A 23,864-nucleotide genomic window follows, 5' to 3' on the forward strand; every position below is an offset into this window, starting at 1 on the left:
TAATGATTCCAAACCCTCTAACTGCTCGCAAGTTACTCTGCAGAGTCTGTCGGTTACTTACGAGAGACCGGGAGCTCTGCCTGGACGCTGGCAGGAACTGTCTCACGTTAGTGGGTGTTTCCTTTTCAATGGAATGTCGTCTCTGGGGTGGCTGCCGTCGTTCTGGCTGGGGTGTGGAGGACATGGGCAAGAACTTTGGAGGGTCTAAAGAAACGGAAGGAACCACATTGAAATCAACTCTCATAAAAAAAACTTAGGTTTTGAATTTCTAACAGAAAACCCTTTGTCATTTGTGACAAACACTGCATTCAAAGATGAAGTGTTTATTTTGTTGGAGAGGTATATTAAGATTGGAGGTCCCTAGGGGGATACTGGAAGGATTGTTATAGAAGAATCTTTGCAAGATAAACTTGCTACATAAATAGCAAGGAAAAGGAAAAAACAGTTTTTAACATTCATTCAAATTCATGCATAAAACACAATATAAATAGTCTCTCAGATTTGTAATACAAATGCCATCATGTTATTTTCCACAGAATTTTGCAATTAAAGAGTCTCAGGTTTTATTAAAAATTTTTTTTAATTGGACAAAAGACTTGTATTCAATAAAAAATTTTAAGAGCAAAATATTCAAGAAATAGATCTTGGGCTTTATTTTAAAAGCATGTAAAAATTATGTCTTCTGTGTGTCAAATCATACCAAAATTCTCAAGTGTACCCTCCTTTTACATTCTCCTTTTTGAAAATAAAATATGAAAACTCTTTCTTCTTGATGTGTATCAAGACATTTTATCCTTAGGTTTAAATCAAGCTTTATTTAAATTTCAAAAAATAAATTCCAGCTTCAATGTTAATACTATATACGCCACTGCTCCTCTGCCTAGGAATATTTGGGGACAGGGTTTAAAAGGAGACTGTCTCAGGGTCTGATTCACATTTTGGAAACATAAGGAGGACAACAGAAATCATTTCTGCTGTCAGAACTTTACTTCTGTTATTGATTTCTAATCAATTGGTAGCCACCCCAACTCACTTTTGTTTACTCTCTGCATGGAATATCTTTTTCTATGCTTTCACTTTCAATCTGTTTATGTCTTTGCATCTCAAGGAGTCTCTTGCATGTAGTTGGATCATGTGTTTATCCATTCTGCAAATATCTGTCTTTTGATTAGAGTTTAATCCATTTACATTGAAAGTAATTACTGATAAGAAGGGACTTACTTCTGTCATTGTGCTGTTTGTTTTCTATATGCCTTATAGCATTTCGTTCCTCATTTTCTGCATTCCTGTCCTGTTTTGTATTTAGTTGATTTTTTATAGTGAAATGTTTAAATTCCTTTCTCATTTACTTTTTGTTTATATCCTATAGCTATTTTCTTTGTGGTTACCATAGGGATTATATTTAAGATCCTAACTTTATAACACTATAATTTGGATTAATACCTGCTTAACTTCAGTAACACACAAAACCTCTGCTCCTATACAGCTCTGTCCCCCCATCCCTTTTAGTTCATGGTGTCACAGAATTACATCTTTATATATTGTCTGCCCCAAAACAGACTAATAATTCTTTTAAATGCTTGTCTCTCAAATTATAAAGAAAACAAGATTTGGAATTACAAACCAAAGTTACAGTAAAACTAGCTTCTGTACTAATAGTTCTTTTTTCTTTAAATGTATTAGCTTGTTAAATCATGCAGAAAACAAAAAGTACAGTTACAAACCATTGTTATAATAATATTAGCTTTCATAATTGCCCATCTATTTATCTTTATTGAGATCTTTATTTCTCCATATGGTTTTGAGTTACTGTCTAGTGTCCTATCATTTCACCCTACAGGACTCTTTTGAGCATTTCTTGAACGTAAGGTCTAATGGTCTTGAGTTCCCTCAGCTTTTGTTTATATGAGAATGTCTTGATTTCTCCCTCACTCTTGAAGGACAGTTTTGCCAGATATAGGATTCTCAGTTAATGGCTTTTTTCTTTTGGCACTTAGAATACAGTGGCCCAGGGTCTACTGGCCTCCAAAGTTTCTGATGAGAAGTCTGCTGAAAATCTTACTGAGATCCCTTGTGTGTGATGACACTCTTCTCTCTTGCTGCTTTCAAGATTCTTTGTCTTTTGAAATTTTGAATATACAGGTTTCCCCCACTATCTGAAAGAGTATTCCTATGAATCCTTTCATAAACTGAAATGGTATAAAGCAAAGAAGCAAATACCTTAGGACACATCTTGCTAACGAATGCACAAAATAAATCAAGGTAAAGCACAGATGCTCACAGACACAATTCAAAGTTATGGTGGCCTGATGCAAAGGCTGAACACTTTTTTTTTTTTTTTAATAGAAAATTGGGCTGGAGATTTAAATTTATTTATTTTATTTATTTTTATTTTTGGCTGCGTTGGGTCTTCATTGCTGCACACAGGCTTTCTCTAGTTGCGGTGAGTAGGGTCTACTCTTGGTTGTGGTGCGCAGGCTTCTCACTGCAGTGGCTTCTCTTGTTGCGGAGCACAGGTTCTAGGCACGTGAGCTTCAGTAGTTGTGGCACGCGGGCTCTAGAGCGCAGGCTCAGTAGTTGTGGTGCATGGGCTTATTTGCTCTGTGGCATGTGGGATCTTCCTGGACCAGGGCTCGAAGCCGTGTCCCCTGCATTGGCAGGTGGATTCTTAACCACTGTGCCACCAGGGAAGCCCTGAACACTATTTTTGCTTTTCAGCTTTTTTTTTTTAGTAAAAGCGAAAATCCTCTCCTGATTTCTTTCAGTTAGTGAAAACAGGTACCAATGTAGGTCTTTTATAAAAGTGAAGGGACATAAGGTGAACTTTTGAAAAGCAGGGGATACCTGTAATGTGTCTTGGTGTGGGTCTCTTGACTTCACCTCAGTTGAGCTTCTTGGATATTTATATTCATGTCTTTCATCAAACTTAGGAAGTTTTAGCCATTATTTCTGCAAATATTCTGCCCCTTTCTTTCTCCTTTGCTCCTGGGACTTCCACAACGCATATGTTGGTCCATTTGATGGTGTTCCACAGGTCCCTTAGTCTCTGCTTTTTTCAATCTTTTTTCTTTCTGTTCTTCAGTCTTGATAATTTCCACTTGCTAATTCTTTCTTTTGCCTACTCAAATCTGTCTTTGAATGCCTCTAGTGAATTTTTCATATCAGTTATTGTACTTTTCAGCCCCAGAATTTTTTTGTTTCTTTCTAGGTTTTCTCTCTATTGATATTTCCACTTTGTTCACACATTGTTTTTGTCAACTTTCCTCACATCTTCATTTCTTTGAGTGTCTTTAAAATTGTTGTTTTAATGTCTTTGCCTAGTATATCTGTCATCAGGTCTTTTTCTGGGTCCTATTTCTGTTACTTTGTTCTTCTGAATGAGCCATACTTTCCTGTTTCTTTATATGCCTTGTGATTTTTCGTTGAATACTGAACATTTGAATTTATCAGTGTGGTAACTCTGGAAGTCAGATTTTCCCCTTCCCCAGGGTTTGTTGGGTTTTGTTATTGTTTTTGTTTATTGTTTTTCTTACCATTGAAGGCTGATCTCTGAAGATCAGCCTGAGGTGTAAACTTAACATTTCCTCAGGTCTTTTATGAGCCATTCCCTGGGCGATCATAGTCACTTTCTAATTCTCCAATATGCATATGCCGTTGTTTTTGAATGTTCTAGCCTTTTCACTCTCGAAAGGGGAAACATGAAAAATGAAGGGGTGGGGGAAAGGCATCAGCCCTTTAAATCCCCTGGAGATGACTTCAGCTAGAGGGGAGGGGGTGAAGCTAGTAACAGTGCAACAATGGCTGCCTGCCTCTTTGCACCTTTGAAATCAGAAGCACTAATCAGCAATCAGAGGACAGATCCCCAATATTTGGAGGACAGGGTCCTTTTTGTCCATCCTGGCTCCTGCAAGCTGCTCTAAGAACAGCACACAGGGCTTCCCCTGGTGGCGCAGTGGTTGAGAGTCCGCCTGCTGATGTGGGGGATATGGGTTCGTGCCCCTGTCTGGGAGGATCCCACATGCCGCGGAGTGGCTGGGCCCGTGTGCCATGGCTGCCGAGCCTGCACGTCCAGAGCCTGTGCTCCACAACGGGAGAGGCCACAACAGTGAGAGGCCTGCGTACCGCAAAAAAAAGAACAGTACACAGCTGCCTGTCATGTGGCTGGGGGTGGGGGATGAGTAGCTGCCACTGTGCTATGAGCTGAAATCTACTGAAATTAACCCTGGAAGTTTTAGACATTCAACAGACTCCAGAGTTCCAAAAATAATTACATCAGACAAATTCTACCACTGCAATTATTGTCTAGGTGGAAAGACAAATTCCGGTGCCTCCTACTCTGCCATCTTCCCAGAATCCTCCCCTTTAATATATAATTTTTAATCCTTTAGATTGATCTTATAAATGAAAAGATTACCAACAGTATTTTTAAAAATCACTTAACTTTAGATTCTGTATTGCCTGAAGAGTTATAAAGGTGTTTTTACTATCTACACATGTACGTGGGTAAGGATGTGTATGTGTGTGTGTATGTGTAGTGGGGATAACAAGTGTGATTATTCAGAGCTTCTGGCTTAAATTTAGATAAGGAGGTAATTAATCTAAAAAATACAGACAGTTGACCTATTCCCTACAACTATTATCTGTAAGCCCAAAGGTGACTGATTTGTTATAAGGTGAGAATCTGAGACCCAACTGCCCATTTGGCCCTACCTTATGATGTCATTCTAGAAAAATAACAATATTTCTCTTCCTGACTAGTGAAATTCCAGGGTTAGTTCTTTAAGTAACTAGATACCCCAAATGACAACAAGGCACTTTGGGATTCCCTTTTTTAGGTCAAGTATGTTTTTTAAGGCATCTGACACTAGTTCTTTGTACTACAAATACTCACTCTTCCTTGTGGACACAGCCTCCAGAAAGGGAGCTTCAAGGAAGGAGGGAGATGCACTGCTGCTGGCTGACCTGGGCAGAGTTTCTTCCTGAGAAAGGCACAGGCAGACAGAGAGAGGAGAGAGAGAGAGAGAGAGAGAGAGAGAGAGAGAGAGAGAGAGAGAGAGAGAGAGAGAGAGAGAGATCTCATGCAAATTAATAATGTTCACTCATAAATATTTAACATGAGGCACCAAATTTTAATGTCAAAGTTTCAAGGCAAGTTGGAGACAAGCTAGAAAGGATCTAAAATTAGACATGTCTGGGTTGTGCCCTGGCTTAGTCCCTCATTAGAGTGATGTGACGCTGAGCAAGTTTCTTATCTTAATTTCATAATTTCCGTAGGTCACTACAAGGACAGATCTGAGAACACATTTAAAATGCTTACCACATTACCTAGCACACAAGAAATGGTGATTAATATTATCATGAGTGGAGTATTTAACACATTTATAAAAGTAATAGACTTGGAACCCCACAAGGGTAGATGTGGTGTATCTTTTTTTTTTTTTTTTTTTTTTTTTTTTTTTTTTTTTTTTTTTTGCGGTATGCGGGCCTCTCACTGCTGTGGCCTCTCCCGTTGTGGAGCACAGGCTCCGGACGCGCAGGCTCAGCAGCCATAGCTCACGGGCTTAGTTGCTCCGCGGCATGTGGGATCTTCCCGGACCAGGGCACGAACCCGTGTCCCCTGCATCGGCAGGCGGATTCTCAACCACTGCGCCACCAGGGAAGCCCGATGTGGTGTATCTTGTTCATTGTTGTTACCTAGTACCAAATCCATCACTTACTAAGTAATGATTAAATATTTGTTGAATGAATGAAAACAGATATTTCATGAAATGTCATATGAATCTAGAAAAATGTCTGCATTGTGCCAAATAAAGTTTAAATTCCAGGGCTTCCCTGGTGGTGCAGTGGTTGGGAGTCCGCCTGCCGATGCAGGGGACAAGGGTTCATGCCCCGGTCCAGGAGGATCCTGCATGCTGCGGAGCGGCTGGGCCCGTGAGCCATGGCTGCTGAGCCTGCGCGTCCAGAGCCTGTGCTCCGCAACGGGAGAGGCCACAACACTGGGAGGCCCGGTTACCAAAAAAAAAAAAAAAAAAAAAAAAAAAAATTTCTATTACCAGTGAGAAGAGACCTTCTTAATTTGTTTTAGACTATACCAAAATAAAGTATAATATTTATTCATGAAAAATTTACTATTTACTACATGACAGGGGATATACATTAACTAGAAGACAACTTATTTCCATAATGTGTATAGAAAACTGCTAAACATTTTTAAATATACAAGAAAGTTAGGTTAATATATTAATCTATGACTATGTGAAACAAATAGTGAAAATCTCTGACCTACTTAGTTAAGGTAACTTTAAGAATTAGCCATTCACTAAAAACAGGCTTTACCTAAAACCTGCTGCTGAAAGCGTTAGTTTTGAACACGCCTCACTACGAAGGATCTGGCCAAGGAACAAGAGAAGAAGAAAGCCTTGTAAACCGCAGGGTCCAAACAAAGCCAGTCTGAGCAGCAACCTCCGCATTCTTGATACTCACCACCAAGAACAAGTCAGGCAAGGTAAGCAAAGCCTCACCCCAGACACGCTGGAGGTCACACAAGTCTCTAGAAAAGCCAGCAAGAACTAGCATAATCCCCTTCTGCTTATGGAAGGTCAAAAAGGAAATAAAAGCTAAGAGCATCTCATAGGAAAAGAAAAAAAGGAGTCATACCAGGACTTTCCAGTAGTTATGAGGTGGGAGCTAGAAACAAACAGCAGAAACCACACACACACAAAAAAAACCTCAAACTGGATTAAAGACCTAAATACAGAGGAAAACATAGGCCGAACAGTCTTTGAAATAAATCATAGCATATTTTTTTGGATCCGTCTCCTAAAACAGGAAATAAAAGCAAAAATAAACAAATGGGACCTAATTAAACTTAAACTTCCTTTTGCACATCAAAGGAAACCACTGACAAAATGAAAAGACAACCTACTTACTAAAGGGGAGAAAATATTTGCAAATGGTATGACTCATAAGGGGTTAATATCCAACATATGTAAACAGTTCACACTATTTTTTTATTTTTTATTTTTTTGCGGTATGCGGGCCTCTCACTGTTGTGGCCTCTCCCGTTGCAGAGCACAGGCTCTGGACACACAGGCTCAGCGGCCATGGCTCACGGGCCCAGCCGCTCCGCGGCATGTGGGATCTTCCCAGACCGGGGCACGAACCCACGTCCCCTGCATCAGCAGGTGGACGCTCAACCACTGCGCCACCAGGGAAGCCCAGTTCACACTATTAAACATCAAAAAAAAAAAAAGATTAAAAAATGGGCAGAAGAACTAAACATTTTTCCAAACAGGAAATGCAGGTGGCCAATAGGTACATGAAAAGATGCTCAACACAGCTAATCATCAGGGAAATGCAAATCAAAACCACAATGAGTTATCACCTCATACCTGTCATTTTGATGTCAGAATCGCTATCATCAAAAAACAAAAAAAACCCCACAAATAACAAATGCTGGAGAGGATGTGTAGAAAAAGGAACCCTGGGGTACACTACTGACAAGAATATAAATTGGTCTAGCTGCTGTGAAAAACAGTATGGTGATTTCTCAATAAACTAAAAATAGAATTACCATATAACCCAGCAATTCCACTCCTGGGTATGTATCTGAAAAAAACAAAAACACTAATTCTGAAAGATACATGGACCCCAATGTTCACAGCAGTATTATTTACAGTAGCCAAGATATGGAAGCAACCTAACTGTCCACCAATAGATGAGTGGCTAGGTGTATATTTATATATATATATATATATATATATATACACACACACACACACACACACACACACACAAACACACATATACATACAATGGACTATTACTCAGCCATGAAAAAGAATAAAATTATGCCATTTACAGTAACATGGATGGATTTGGAGGGCACTGTGCTGAGTGAAATAAGTCAGAGAAAGGCAAATACTGTATGATCTCAATTATATGTGGGATCTAAAAAATACGACAAACTAGTGAATATAACAAAAAAGAAGCAAACTCACAGATATAGAGAACAAACTAGTGATTACCAGTGGTGAGAGGCAGTGGGGGAGGGGCAATAGAGGGGTAGGGGATTAAGAGGTACAAAGTACTATGTATAAAATAAGCTACAAGGGCTTCCCTGGTGGCACAGTGGTTAAGAATCTGCCTGCCAGTGTGGGGGACTTGGGTTCAAGCCCTGGTCCAGGAAGATCCCACATGCCATGGAACAACTAGGTCCGTGTGCCACAACTACTGAAGCTTGCACACCTAGAGGCTGTGCTCCACAACAAGAGAAGCCACCACAATGAGACGCCTGCGCAACGCAATGAAGAGTAGTAGCCTCTGCTCGCCGCAAGTAGAGAAAGCCCACGCGCAGCAATGAAGACCCAATGCAGCCAAATAAATAAATAAAATTTAAAAATAAAATAAAATAAGCTACAAGTATATATTGTACAACGTGGGGAATATAGCCAATATTTTTTAATAAGTGGAGGATAACCTTTAAAAATTGTCAATTACTGTATTTTACACTTGTAACGTATAATATTATACATCAACTATATATATAAAGTATTTACTTTATAGAAAGAAAGAAAGGAAGAAAGAAAGAAAACTAATCTTCACCAGGATTAGTTCCTGCCCCAGAGGAGTCATGGAGACGCCCAGAAAGGAACCAGGGGGCGTGTGGTGTCCCTGTCATGTCCACTCCCATTGACTCAACACTTTCTGCCTGGCTGAGGTGTTTCAATTGGTCTCTGACATCTCTTAACATTAGTCTTTCCTACGGCCTGGTCTGGTTTCTGCAATTTGCTTATTTGTATTGTCTGATCCAAGTTACTAGTCTCTGACACTAAGTTAGGCCTTTTCTAGTTCTATGTCCTGACCAATGACTCTTAATCAGGTCCTGGATGCAATGAGGTCACTGTCAGAAGTCCCACAGTTTTGCTCCCTGGGTGGCACTCTCACTGAAGGCTGCCAGACTCACCTCAGGTGCCAGCCTGGGCACCTAACTCACTTAACAGGAAGGAAAATCTCCCTCTTCCTGAAAAGAATCCCAGTGAAGGCACAGATACAGCTCCTTTGCTTAGCTTTCCTACTGAAAGCTTTGATATAGCTCCAATCAAAGCTTATCTTGACTTTTAAAATGTTACCTGGGACAGGCTAGCAGAGGTTATTAAAGATAAGCAAGAAACACTGAGGTTTAGAGTTTTAGGAAGAGAAAAAAAAAGTGATGGAAAAAGATCTGGTGTTGGGAGGTCTAGTTTAGCAGGGATTCTGCTACTGAAAAGTTGTCTGACTTTCTAAAGTTGGTCTCTATCTCTACTAGGGGCTCAGTTTTCTAACTGAAAAGTAATGACGTTAAACAAGATTTCTAAGCCCCTTTCCAGTTTAAGTTATTGTAAATTCAAGCATTCTCATATACTGCTAGTTGGAATACTACAAAGTTTATGAGATATGGAGATTTTGGAGTTAGACTTGGGTTTCAAATCCATCTCTATAATTTACTCTTTAACAATCTTAGTTCAAAGACAACACCTTTCTGTGTGTCTGTTTCCTTATCTTTTAAAGGATCATAGCTACTTCTAGGGTCTGATCAATTTATAATACCTAAAGTATAACATAGAGTTGGCTCAATAAAAAGTAGATATTAGAGCTTTCTTTAAGGAACTTGGCAATATGTATCAAAAACTATAAATATGTACATTCTTTCACCTAGCAAACATTCTTCTAGAAATATCCTGAAAAATAATTCAAAGCAAAAATGTATCATAAGGATGTTCACAATATTATTATTTATAATAACAGAAAACTGGTAACAGCTTAAATGTTCAAAAACAGGGGACTGGTGAAATATAATATGGCAAATTATTATGATATTATGATACCACACAGATATTTGGCATCATGTTGAAAAAGGATTAATCAGATGGGAAAATGCTCATAATATTTTGTTAAGTAAAAAAACATGGGTTAGTTCCAGTTCTGGCAAAATGGCAGATTAGATAACCTATTCCTACGGCCTCAAGCAGGGTATAAAGTCTCTGGGTCACTACCAGTAGCCCAGTTTCACAACTAGAAACTTTTAAGGACATCAATTCAAGCTTGTAGTTAATGCTGATTATTTAACTATTATAATTTAAACGCACAAAGCTGCTGGGTAAATCTAAGAGAAAAAAAAAATCCCTTTACTGGTTCTGCAACTGGAGGTCTCAGTTGAGACCTGACAGAAAGGAAGAAAATGCATTTCCTTGATGGAACAAAGGACGCACGGCATTAAGAAGACTGAGGGCAAGTCATCATCTCATGGCTCTGAAGAGGATTAAGGAGTTTTTCTTTCTACATAAAGCAGCTGAGTTTATGTTGATAAAGTAAATAATCCATTAATATTTCATTTCATAAGAATATCTGACTTATAATAATATATTGACTCTTTACAGGGAAATTTACTACTCAATGGGGGAATATTTAGACAGGAACCTGTTCTTTGTGATAATTTGGGCCCAAGTTTAAGTTAACCTCAAAGACAGCAAGGGGCAACAGGAACTTTCTGGTGCACAATGGAATCAAATGAAGTATGTCTGCAGAGGTTAGCAGAGCTGCTACCCTGGAACGGTGGCAGTTACCTCTTAGTATGAAGTCTCTGTGGAAGAGAAAATTAAATGAGATCATGTACGAAAGAGTTCACCATACAGTCGGTATTCTGGTGGCTGGAAGGGTTTTTTTGGTCTGTTTTTATTTTTGTTTTTGGCCATGCCGCATGGCTTGTAGGATCTTAGTTCCCCAACCAGGGATTGAACCCAGGCCCTTGGCAGTGAGAGCCTGCAGTCCTAACCACTGGATGACCAGGGAATTCCCCTGGAAGGTATTTCTTAAACCTGAGGGAAAAACCTCTGGTGGAGAGACTGCAAGGTCAGCAGGAGACGTGTGATCGTGCACAGCAGCACTTCCTCCAGGAGTGAGTACGGTGCCCCGTCCGCAGAGGGACGAGCTCAGTGTCAGGTGTGCTGGGACTTCCTAGGGGTCCCTTTCTCTGAGAATGGAAAAGGCATGAAGATGGGGAGGTGGCGGGGTAGGGAGTGGAGGGCAGGGCCTAGCCCCGCCTCCATTTCTAGCTGACCCGCCTTGTACTTTTACAGCTTTGATGTGAAGAAAAAGTTTTGGTCCTTAAATTTTTGGAAGCCACTCAGTAAATGGGAGGGAAGGAGGAAAAATGGGGAAGTGGTAATAAAATTGAGGGGATGGAAGAAAAGAGTAAGACCAGCCTTTTCTGAGCTTCTTCTTTATTTGGCCTCCACTGTCCTCCACTACAGGCCTGAGTCTTAGTCTTTGTTCCTGTGCAGTGCTCCACCAGGAATGCTTTAGACAAGTCAGACAGGCGGGGTCAGTCCGCTCCTCCACCCCCAGGGGAAGTCCAGGCCAGGAGGGGAGAAACAGGAGACCGGCTGTGACGTGGCCTGGCACATGCCACGAACAGCGGAAGCCCTCTGCCCACTGCGCTCCTCACCTGACTCCTCAGCCCAGGTCCTCCCTCTCCCTGAGGCTTCTCCAGCCCCCGGCCCCCTGATGGCATCACACACGGGTGGCTCAAGAGATGCCTGGCAGGCCGCGAGCACTCACCAAACACGTGTAATGACTCAGTGTATGCTTCTTATTTCCCATTTGGATTATAAGCAAGGGGACAAAGCCTTTCACACTGCTGTTCCTTTACTGCTTACTGAAGGCATTTGGTAAATATATGAATGGAAAAAATGGAGAGGCATTGGAAAAAAAAAAAGTTGGCGAAAAGGAAAAATAGGAGAAGAGTTAAAGAAAAAAGTGTGAAAAAACGTTACTATAAAATGTGAATGAAGACACTGTGCAATGTGATGTGGGATATATCTGTCTTAGTATCTGTGGCTATTTTTATAAGTGAGCAAATAGGACCAGAGATAAATCAATCTTGGTTTAGGAATTCCCTGACACCAGGAATCCATTAAGGTGGGGAAAAGAACATCCATCCATCAATTTAGAGAAGGCAGGACTCCTCAGCCTCTTTTCTGCTTTCATACTTATGGACAGAACTGCCACATTCTGGAGCTGGAGGAGACCTCAGATGGAGGAGACGGTGGTGGCTGACACAAAGGGACCTGTCTTCGTGTACTGTCCACAAAGCAGAGCCAGAGCCCACGGCACGTTCCTCACTAACTCACACTGTAAGGAAACCCGGCTTGAGTTTCAAGGTGCTTCGTTCATGTCTATAGAAACATCGGTTAATTATCAGGCTTTACAAGAGACATTTTTCTGAGTTCGCTTCAACCAGTCGGTAGATAATCTTAAAGAGGCTAAAGTTAAGAAAGCTTTTTAGGATGAACACAACTAATCTACCACAATTAAATTAAAGCTGAGTTTCATCAAAAGAAACCCTACGGAGCCTCAGAGAGGGCACCAAAACAAACAAACAAACAAACAAACAAACAAACAAAACACCTCTACTGCAACTTGGATTATCACAAAGCCCAAGTTTGAAATATAGCTGTTTAAAATTAAATCATCTGTGTTTTCTAAATTTTAAAGTTTGAATGTATTTAGAAGTTTTAAAATTCTATATTCAGAAGTTTTTTTTAAAAAAAGGAATGTAAGGCATTCTCACATTCAGCATCTTTGCCCTGCCCCTCCTTAGTACTTCAGAGCATCAGCTCTAAGGGAAGAGGACAGAGGGGTGTGCTTGCTCCAGTCCTGGCCCAGGACCATTCCCTCTGTTCCAGAAATCAGAGGTCCCCACCTTACTCCCAATCATGGGAACCATGATTGCCCAGGCCTGGACCAGCAGCCAGACAAAGACCAGGCTCAACACTTCTCAGCACCGTATTTCACACTTCCTTTCTAACTAATGGGCAGGCATGCAAACACAGCCTCGCTGTGATTAAGAGAACTGTGTCTAGCAAATCGTCTCAAGATTTGGATTTAGGGCATCAGCACAATATTTTCACGAAGAGGAAAACTAAGACAACTGCAGAGGCCACCCACTGCCCTTCTCATGGCCTGGGCATTCTAACTCAGGGCAGTGAAGGGTGAAGAAAGGACAGGAAGGGGGCCCTGGACACAGGGGACGGCGTGCTCCCTGCACCGGACACAGGTGCTCCCAGCAGACTCTGTGAGGGCGGCACTGGTGTCAGCACCGTCCAGCTTGGTCACCTCCAGCCACACGTGAGAACTCAATGAACTGAGTTTTAGATTTATTTAATATAATTTACATTTCAATCATCACAGTTCTAGTGGCTAACCACTAGATCTTCTTTTAATTTAAACTGTTGTTCTCACAGTTTAGCATGAATTTCTTTAAATACGTGAGTGTCTGTTGGGGATTAGGAGCTGGGAATATAAGGTGAATTCCGCACCTTCCCTCCTGGGAGCTTGCACTTGGTGAGAGAGAGAAATAAATGGATAATTATATTACAAAGGGTCAATTGCTCTAACACAACAGACGGATCAGAGGGTTATTATGGAATCGGAGAGGAGCTGGGTATAGGCTGCACGCAGATGCACAGAGCGGAGCAACAAGGGAGTGAGCAGGAAAGAGCAAGGGGCCCAGTGGGGCTGAAGGGTAAACTGAGGCAGAGTGATGTTGCAGGCACTAGATGGCGCAGGCTCTGACGCAGCTTCTTCAGGGACAGGAGCTTAGTCCTGTAAGTGGTAGGAAGCCTTCAAAAGGTTTCAAAGACAAAGACCCTAGTGGTATTTCCAAGATGGAATCAGGGAAGCTAGGAAGAAGGAAGATATGACTGATGAGAGAGCACATGCACTGAATTGGGCAGTAATAAGAATACTTCTTTACTATTCTTGAAGTTTGAAAAACATTTAGTGGCAAAATTGTTATTACTGATATTGCTGGATGAGGTGTGGAGACTGGTGAGGACATTATGAGAGAATAACTCCTCAAGTTCTAACTTGGATGAATGAGGAGAGAATGGAGCCAGCAACCGAGACAGCAGACAGGGTACTAGAAGCCTGCTGTGTGTAGCGTCGTTTGGCAGGGGGCGGGGAAATCATTTCATTTTATATAAGCTGACTTAGAGGGTCGGGTAGTGGACACATACAATAGTGACACTGCAGACAGAGGCTTGCAGAGATCTGGGAGCACCCACGTCAGGAACAGGAAGGATCTGCAGGGCATGGGTACAGTGTTGGGGGACTTGTCTGTTGGTGTTACTATTACAGAAAAAAACTTCAGTATGGATGTGTGAGTGTGTGTGTGTGTGTTTGTGTTGTAGAGAGAGAAGAATCTATGAAGATGTTTTTCTTTTTCCTTCCCCAAAACAAAGGGAAACATATTTAAGAAAATATAGGTATGAAAATTGTTGACTTATCTTAACCTCACTGTAATCTGAGACTACGTATGTATGTACAGCCACTATATTGGCCTTTATTAAATAACAGTAAGTAATCCACTGTTTCATTTCCTGCTAAATGAATGAATTTTAAACCTAACTTTAATTGACTGAAAAATGGGAAGAGATTAAGTAACAGCTGGAGCAACACGAGGACCGGTCGGAGGGCGCTCGCCTCCTGACCCTGAATCAGGACATGGGGGGCCGCGGGGCCTCACCTCCGAGTCAGAGCTGTCCAGCTCGGCCAGAGTTGGGGCTTTGAGGAGTTTCTTCCGCTGCACAGGCACCTGTTGTACGGCACCTGCCCCATTTTCGTTTGATTGTGACGTTAAACCTCCATTCACCATCGATGATTCCAGGACATTCTTTGGAGATGCAGGGGTAGCTACCTCTGGTAAAACAAAGGTGAAAGCTTACCTTTTCTTGAGCACAGAAAGGTAATCAGTGAACCAAAAAAACTTTTCCAAGTACCTGCACTTGGAATCACACCTGAGGTGATACGGCATTTCTACGTCATGCAAATACATCGAGGCTAGACACAGTAACACCTATGCATATACAACACTTGTGTTGACATTAACTGTCAGATTCAAATAAAGGAAACCTTTAAATGAATAATTATATATTCACATTTGTAGATAAAAATTTAGAGCTACAAGAAATACTACAGATAACTGACTCCAACTTCTCTATTTTCCAGGGGGCCAGAGAAGCTAACTTTCCTTTCAGCCTCTAAAGAGCTAGTAATCGATGGATCAGAGTGATGGCATGCACATATGGCTATAAGATCTGAAAGTGGTTTGATTTTAAAATAAAAGTAGCTAATAATCTATATGCATATAAACATGAACACAAAGACTCTGGGATACATTTCATCTGATAAAGCTGATTTTGATTATCCAAAGCTCAAATATGGATGGGAAGGCAGTGAAAGAAATGTGGCAGCACAGAGCATGGAGTACAGAGTACAGACTACAGAACACAAGAGCATACAGTATGGAGTATAGTGTACAGAGTAAAGAATAAGAGTATGTAGCATAACGTATAGAGTATACAGTATAGTTAAGATGCAGATGGTTTGGATTCAAAGTCTAGCTCTAGTTGTTTGACCTTGAGCAAGTTGCTTAAAACTTCATTCCTCTACTGTAAAATGGGGCTAACAACAGAAATGGGCTTGTTGTGAGGATTAAATAAGTTAACAACTGCATATAAAATACTTAATAGTGTGTGTAATAAAGGCAGTGCACAGTAAATGTTAGCAATTATTAACACTGACTTTTATCTCCATTTGTAAGTGAGTGAACTAAGGCTAAGGGTGATTCAGCCAGTCACACAGCCAGCGCAGCAGAGCTGACACTAGAATCCTTGTCGGTACTGATTCTAAAAGGCCACCTTTTTTTGTACTGGAGACTGTAATCTTCCAATTCAAGTGGAACTAATTTTCTTCAGTATTTCAATAACTAATAATTTTAATAACTAACTACTAAATTAGAGTATTTAAAAGTGAGAAAAAGCAGTCCCTGCATGATTTAACTCACAGACCAGCCCATAACCTGGTTTTTGCCCATGGAGCAGTCTGTGAAACTCCCATGGTCGGGGGTAAAGGGTATGCTGGGCACTGAAAAGACAGGATTAATGCTCATTTGTGTTGGGGGGTAAGCGTTGTACCTGAAGTAACTATAAAATACAAGAATGTTCTATTTATAGTAGCTCCCCCCAACATGTAATAGGTTTATGCTTGAAGTGGAAGAGGTGGATTTCCAGGTAACATTCAGAATGTAAGTATGTTCTAGTACAGCCTTCCTTGACATTATTTAAAAGAATTATGTAAATTATTTATTATAAATGATGTATATCTAACTTAATATTCACAATTTCTGCGTATTTTTAGATATCAAGAAGGCCAGAACTAGAACTGCTCTTGTGAACTAGAAGGAAGGGTTTGAGTAAGCAAGAAAGGAATGAGGAAAGGAAAAAAGGCAGGAAGAAGACAGACTTGTCATCAATCATTTATCATTTTACATAAAATGTTTAACAGAAAACTTGACAACGCATGAGTTAATTTTGTTATTACCTCTCCAGGTATTAAGTAGCTAGAACAAATATATGATTGGGGGATGGGGTGTGCTGAAGGGACAAAAGGGCAAAAGCAGCAAGTTTTTACAAAAATACAAAGGTTAAAATCTTTAAATAAAACTTTCATAAGGTGTAGACAGCAGTAGGCTGCCACACTTACGAGCGTAATTTAAAAGTCTTCCAGAGAGCAAAGGAGGAAATGATTGGGCTAACTGATTAATTCCTACTCAAGAAAAAAGGTAATGTTTAAATATGGTCTTGAAGTATCTTTTGAAAAATCGTATTCTATAGCACACATTTTTTACACACTTCCTCCAGAGGTTCACGCAGTAGCAGCAGCCAGTCTTCCAAGAAAAAGCATGTGCATCTCCCACCGGCCCAACTATCCACAGCCAACTGAGGCTCTGCCTAGAGACACAGTGAGCTTCTCCAGGCGGGTCTCACAGGTCCAAGCCAGAGTTTCCCTAAGGGTGAAGTCACCAGTGGTGTGTGGAGGAACATTAACACAGTTTTAATGGTTATATATTTACTGTTTCAGAAAAAATATAATTACTATACCAGATACATGATTTTATGGATGTTTTTGCTTAAGAAAAATTTTAAAGTCATTTATGGTAGATTTAAAAAGCTTAAACAGTACTGGTGGCACTTAAGTCTGGTAAAATCATGAGGGCGATGTCTGCACTGAAGTTTAGGGAACACTGTTAAGTGACAGTGACTGCCATGAGCTAATTTCATTCTCAGTGCAAGGTATCTGAGAAATTACCCAATAGCTCTCTAACTGCCTGAAGACTCTGCTGAGGTTGGTAACTGTACTTGAGCTCACTGACTCAAACTACTGAAATAAACACCTAGTACTCAATTCAAAGCTTTGGGATAAATGGAATTAACAGAAGAATATGTTATGTCCCAGTCAGGCTTCAGGATGATCTCCGTATGTAAGACTAAATACTCTGTGTGACTTTATCTAATACTGCATATTTGTAAAAGCCCCAGTTGAACATACTTTTAAGAGATATTTTTAAGTAGTTTTATTACTTATACTTTTCTGTTCAAATGAATGAATCCTCATTATCACTTTAGTGTATCTGGTGAGAAAACCAAACCCTTGGATAAGACTTTAGACTTCTTCTATATAAGACAGAATTTCTGGTGATATTTATAAGTAAGCAAACTATTTAAGATGCTACACAGAGCTTTAGAAGTCACATGCTTCAGGTTCAGAATCTAAAACGCACAACCATGATATTAAATACCTTATGTAATAAGTCTATTATTACATAGTGTAATAATTATGTCTGTTAGATACACCCAGGCTGCTGCCTTATTTAGTTGGAGGAAATATGGCTGAAATAAAGATTATATATTTAATATTTGCATCAGAAAAATAAATTATACCTACCTTAATTAATGTTGACTGGATTAACATTTTCCACTAAGAATTAGTATTTCTAAAACATACCTGAGCAGCAGAACATACTTCAATGTGTCCTAGTCTACACTTACGTGCATTACCTACCCTACACGTTTAAATATTTACTCCTTAGTTAGCTAATTTCCCAACCAAGAAATGCATCCCGATCTTTGCATTTAGGTTAGAAGAATGTATCAGTCTTTTCCATTTATAATTTGGGACATTTAAATTGGTTAGTCAAAATGACACAATGAAAACACAAGAAATCGAGAATGAAGCATGTGGAAATTTCAAAGTACACTAAGGTACAAAATAAATTATGGCAAATGATAAGCAGTGAAAGCAAATCAAAATTTTTTGTTGCTCCTTTTCATCGAGGAAGCTCAGCAGCACCAAGAGCTTTCTTCCCAACACAAGAACCCATCATATAACCTGTAAGACACGAACACACCTACATACATGTGTGTGGGCATGCACGCCATACAGGTCAGCCACCTGTGCCTACTTCACGGGAGCCAGCAGCCAGTGTGCTTAGGCAGCGGCCACTCCCAGAGAGCCCACCAGGGAGGAACATCTTTAGTAGGTATTTAGAAGAGATGGATCTTAGTATGTGTTGCCAATTTTTGGAGGTCAGCAGTAACACATATGTTCTCAAACATTTCTGAGTTTATTTTCAAGACCAAGTTTTTTTTTTTTTTACAAAGTTTACTCTGCAAATGGTTGATAAAATAAAAATTGTCAAATGGATAAAGAAAATAGAAAAAGCTCCTCAGTGGTCAGTCAAAAGTAGTAAGTGAAGACTATAACATATTTATCTGAGTTTCTTGAAAGTGCAAATATCAGTCATGCCTAAGAGAACTACAAATATACATAGAAATTCAAAAAGCAGTTGCGAACTATTTTAGCAGTTGGAAGATACTCAGTAAATATTCACAGACAGAACATGATACTAGAACTCTCTGGCTCTTTAAATATTAATTTGTATGTAAGATATGTCAACAATTCCATGGCATGTAAAAGAAAATTCTGGAAGGAAATACTAGTGCCAATATCTTATCTCATTTTACATTCAAAACAGCAGCTTCCAAAGTCGAAAATTCTAACGTGCAAAACATTTTATTGGGACTAAGTTGGCTTTGAAAATTTGTTCATATATAATTTAAAAATTCAATTTAAAAGGGGGGCTGATTTTACAGATCAAATTTAATCATTAATAGCTACTTGTTTCACTATTAGTCCCTGTCTATTTAACAGAAGGGCTCTAAACGTGTACTACAAACCCAGGACACATGATTATATTTTACAAACAAAGCCATTACAAAGCTCGTGTGTTTTTAGACTCTTAACCAGCACACAGAACCAGCGTGACAAGGCCCTACGCACAGGAGCACTGGGTACGCAGATAGCACTTGCCCCTTAACTGAGAAGCAGTCATCCTCTGAAGCAACTGACAGTTCTGAGTTCAACTACCTGAGTAACTGAGTGCTTTAGAGAGTAAGAAGTGTCAAAACTTTGTTTCTTGAAAGTGTTTTCTATGCTCTGAAGGCAGAGTTCTGTTAGACTCTGACTGCTGCTTTATGAGATTGGGGGTGGGGTGGGCACCGTGTTCCATGACCACAAGTGTCACAGTTTTTCCACAGGCTCTTGCAAGGCAACAGATTTATTACAGTTTTAATTTTTTTTAAGTATACTATTTTCAAAGAAACAGAATGTTTTATTTGACTGACCACAGCTTAGAAGAAGCCTTTCAATTTTCTTTTTTGACATGTTTGAACAAGCAGATGAATGAAATGTATTTCACAGAGACCACAAAACCCACGTCAGGTGTGAAAGTGCTTTTTTTTTTACCTGACAAGTCAAAACTGTAAGACATGCTAAGTGGCCGCATTGCTGAAAAAAGAAAACAAACAATAAAAAGAAAATAATTCAGCTGTTAGGATATACAGGGAAGATGGAAAAGGGAGGAGGGTTCAAGACCTGTGGTGGCACATTTCACACTTTAAGGCAGAAGGCAGTGAATAACAATCTGAAATACAATAAAACCATGCGTCTTAGTTTTAATTATATTACTAAGACTTGAAATGGAGTAACAATAAAAGAAAAAAATAACTTTTTAAAAACATGTTAAAAATGAAAGCATGTTAAAGATACAAACATTTTAGAATCACAGTACAGGACTTTTTACTTATATATAAGAGAGTTAACGAGAAAAAACTAGCCATGTTTTAAAACATGATTTTAGGGAACATACAAAATCTTTAAAATTTAACAACAAATGTATTCTTAAATAATTAATTTCAGGATGAAAATGTGGCTCTCTGCATACAGGTGAAACATCTTATAAAAAATCTCATTCAGGTACTATCAGCATCACAAAGTGTCACTAACTCTCTGTTGTAGGCAGTGTAACCTGGCAGTTGAAGCAAGGCCTCAGGAGCCACAGAGCCTGAGTTTGAACCTCAGCTCTGCCATTTACTAGCAGTGTGATTCCGGGCAAGTTATTTAACCTCTCTGTGCTTCAGTTACTTCATCTGTAAAATGGGAATAATGGTACCTATTTCATGGGATTGTTATAAAAATTAAATGATTCCATGCAAAAAAAGGTGCTCAGAATAGTGCTTAGCACATAGTAGAAGTTAAATAAATACAATCTCTTAGGAATAAACTTATTTCTTTCCTGTTGAAATCATTTGTTTTAGAAATTTTATTACATATACTAAAAAACACTGAATTGTATATTTTAAATGGATGAATTTTATGGTAGGTAAATTATATCCCAATAAAGCTGATTAAAAAAAGGTTATTACCAAGGTTTGACGAATTTGGGTATTCATAAGAGTGAGAATTACCTATTTTCATTGTAGCCCCATCCATCCTATGCCCCAGGTCAGGGAGGACAGGTGGCCGTGTGGTCAGAAGAGGAGAGAACCGCAGGTCCACAGGCTTGTCAGGCACAATGTCCCCCCAGCTCATGTTTCCAAGGCATACCGCATACAGTTCTAACACCCAAATTTAACAGAATGAAAGTATCTCTCCATATGCTTTTGGCAGATGTTTTTAAAGGAACAATTTACATTTACAACCCCAAATCTCATAGTATGAGATGTTAGAAAAGGTGTTGGGAAAAAGAAAATGATAAGATATGAACAAAGGCTGATGCAAAAGAATATTACTTTCAGACTTAACAGGAAAAAAATGGAGCTAGCCTGTAAAACAATAGGGAAATAGTCGAGTAAAAGACAACTTAGCCATGTGTTAGTAATCCGTCCTTATAAATAATGCTGTGGGGCATATTTAACGACGTGGGAAGATGTTCCTGCCCCACACAACGTTACATGGGGACATCAGACACTGTGCACACAGCTCTTGTCTCCACCTCATGATGCACAAGCTCCATCACAGCGCATGCCTCTGCTGGTGAAACTACGGGTAATAGTTCTTCTTTATACACTTCCCCAATTTCTACAGTGGGTTTCTACTTGCAATTACATGGAGGGGTAAGGTTTTAAAACTATTTAGGGAACTTTTCTTCAAGATAATTCTGCCAACTTTACCCAAACTCCCCAAGGGGAAACTTTATAGTAAGAACCAATGTAGGTCTGCAGAAAGAAGAGTCCAAATCTCTTACTTTCCAATTAAGGTACAAGAGCAATTTAAAAAGTAAGACTCTCATAGAACAATCACTTTCAATAACAGCTCAATTCTGGTTGTTGTGAAACACCAATTCGTCAGGTTAAAGTAAAATAAGATATACTATACAGAAAATTGATATTTAATTATTCTAAAGTAGATTTCCTGCTAGTTAGCATCTAACTTGTTGAAAATGAAATAGAAGAATATGTATATGACAAGGGCATGTGATGCCACTTCTATGCAACGTGCGGTGTCCCGTTGCCACCCACAAGGACTGCTGGTCTCCCGAACGCTCAGCCCTGGCCACCCCCATGCCCCTGATGGGCTGCTGTCGGTGCTGCAAGGGGAACATGTACCTGCTGCCCCGAGCCTTTCCTCTGTCAGCACCTGTGGGCAGGGACTCTGACACTGCTCGTCTCTCTACTCCAACAGCTGACACTGCTGTTTAATAAACACTTGGAAAAATGAAGGAACTATATGTCAAATATCATCCAAATCACACAAGCACGTTACGTCTGTCTTGTTCCTTTCTCTGTCCTGTTGGTGCTTCCACCGCAGTTTATAATCCGTTCTCTTTTCTCCTGAAAATCGTGAAGCTTACTTTTCTCATGGTAATATATTTGTTTTGCCTTATAATTTTGTTGAAAACTTTTCTATTACCCCATTATTCCTTCTAAAGGTACAGTAATTTAAAAAAATCCAGTCTTAAGCAGCCATCCTATAACACCGTTTCCTTATTTTTCCATAGTGGTTCTTACTCTTTGAGGCTGTGGACCCTTTAGGAATCTGAGCAAAGCTATGAACCCCCTCTCCAGAAAATGCACATACATACACTTTAGGAAATACATACAAATTTTTTATATTTCAAGGGATTCACAGACCGTCCTCAGGCTCATGCAAGGACTCCCAGAATAAGAACTCTCCATTTATGCCGTGTATATGTTCTGGCTCATTATTATATAAATGCTCATATGGATTTGTTTCAAACATCATTTTAAAGGGAAATACTTGCTGCCATAAAAATCAGACAGGGATAAATTCACACAGCCTGCCCTCACTCTGAAGCTCTGTACGTGGAAGGTACATGCTATTATTTCAACGCCTCTGGGAGTACTTTTCATCACTGTCCCTGCAGTGGAGACCAGGACATAACAACCAACAAGACAGACATGGGCCCTGCTGCCACGGAGGCCACAGTGTGACAGAATGGCCAAAAGTCAAACAAAAGAACATCACTGCGCAGTGACTGACAGTCATGGGAGGCAGGGAGAGCCGCTGGAGTGGATGCAACTGACCAGACAGAGAAGAGGAGAGCCTGGGTCAGAGCGGGGAGGACTAGAGAGACCTAGAAGTAAAACCCACAGGGCTTGGCTGTTGGGTAAGAGTCAGAGGTGATGCTGAGCAAACTGTCCTGGGCTCTGAGATGGGGAACCAGGAGGAGACAGTTTGAGGAGAAAGCAGGCGAGGTCACCAGTGGCTGCGGGGCTTGTCCTGCGTGAGGGGCAAGGAGGCCCTGCTCAGCAGACGGCTGCACGTGTGGGTCTGAACTTTCAGAGAAACCTGTGCTGTAGGGCGGGAGCTGAGGAAACCAGAAACAAACCCTGGAGGAGGATGTGGTTGCTCAGGGAGAGGGAGCCCGGGATAGAAACCGGACGACCAGGCAGGGCTTGAAAGAGGCAGAAGAGGTCGGAGGATAGAACCAGGAGACAGTGCCACAGGGCCGGCTCCTGTCCTGTTCAGGAGCCACGAGACTGTTTCCCTGAATTCTTTGGGCACCTTTAATCTTACAAATTGGAGGACAGCTGCATAAACAAAAATGTTTACATTTTATAATATGCTTTTGCTCTAAATGAAAATCAATGTGTGCTTATAAAAAACATTAAACATAATAAATATAAAGTAACGTGAGTAATAAGTTAAGTGATATCAGTAATAAGTGAATCTCTCATCACATAATACCATATCTTCAAACCATAATTAAGACAATAGAAACCTGAAGTAAAACTATGTATCACTTATATTTCTAAAATGTAATAACTTATCCATGTATATGTATTACAATTTATAAAGTATTTTGACCATGATCCTATTTAATTCTTACGTGAAAGTCATAATGAAGGTGTAGAGGACTTTTTATCCCCCTTCTGCTGACAAAGAAATCGATGCTCAGAGAGGTGAAGAGACCGTCCTAAAACCACAGCCTAGAGGTCGGCAGAGCTCTGTCCACTATGCAGCGTGGTGCTCTCCTACACTCAGCATCACGGGGCAACAATTTCCTATTCCATGAATCTCAAGTATAGACTTCCAGCGTGAGGGTGTGTGCGTGTGTGTGTGTGTGTGTGTGTGTGTGTGAGTGTGTGTGTGAAAGGGCCCTGCAGACGGCAGTCTCTCAC

At 40.1% G+C, this 23,864-nt stretch overlaps 1 protein-coding gene across 6 annotated transcripts in view; it reads right to left on the reverse strand.

Moving 5' to 3' along the window:
* SPIRE1 (spire type actin nucleation factor 1) overlaps positions 1-23,864 on the reverse strand; it is a 212,814-nt gene that overhangs the window by 13,283 nt on the left and 175,667 nt on the right. For 4 of the 6 annotated variants that reach the window (XM_067015789.1, XM_067015787.1, XM_067015786.1 and 1 more), the window contains 4 exons: positions 19,687-19,728; positions 14,567-14,739; positions 4,892-4,979; positions 62-204 (listed from right to left, as the gene is read on the reverse strand). In XM_067015789.1, coding sequence (XP_066871890.1) covers positions 62-204; positions 4,892-4,979; positions 14,567-14,739; positions 19,687-19,728 — 446 coding nt within the window. The remainder of the gene's footprint in view (positions 1-61; positions 205-4,891; positions 4,980-14,566; positions 14,740-19,686; positions 19,729-23,864) is intronic. The other 2 variants (XM_059039865.2, XM_059039860.2) reach the window with 1 other exon arrangement.

The sequence above is a fragment of the Kogia breviceps genome, chromosome 15, assembly GCF_026419965.1.
Source record: "Kogia breviceps isolate mKogBre1 chromosome 15, mKogBre1 haplotype 1, whole genome shotgun sequence".
In the NCBI taxonomy this organism is placed as follows: Eukaryota; Metazoa; Chordata; class Mammalia; order Artiodactyla; family Physeteridae; genus Kogia; species Kogia breviceps.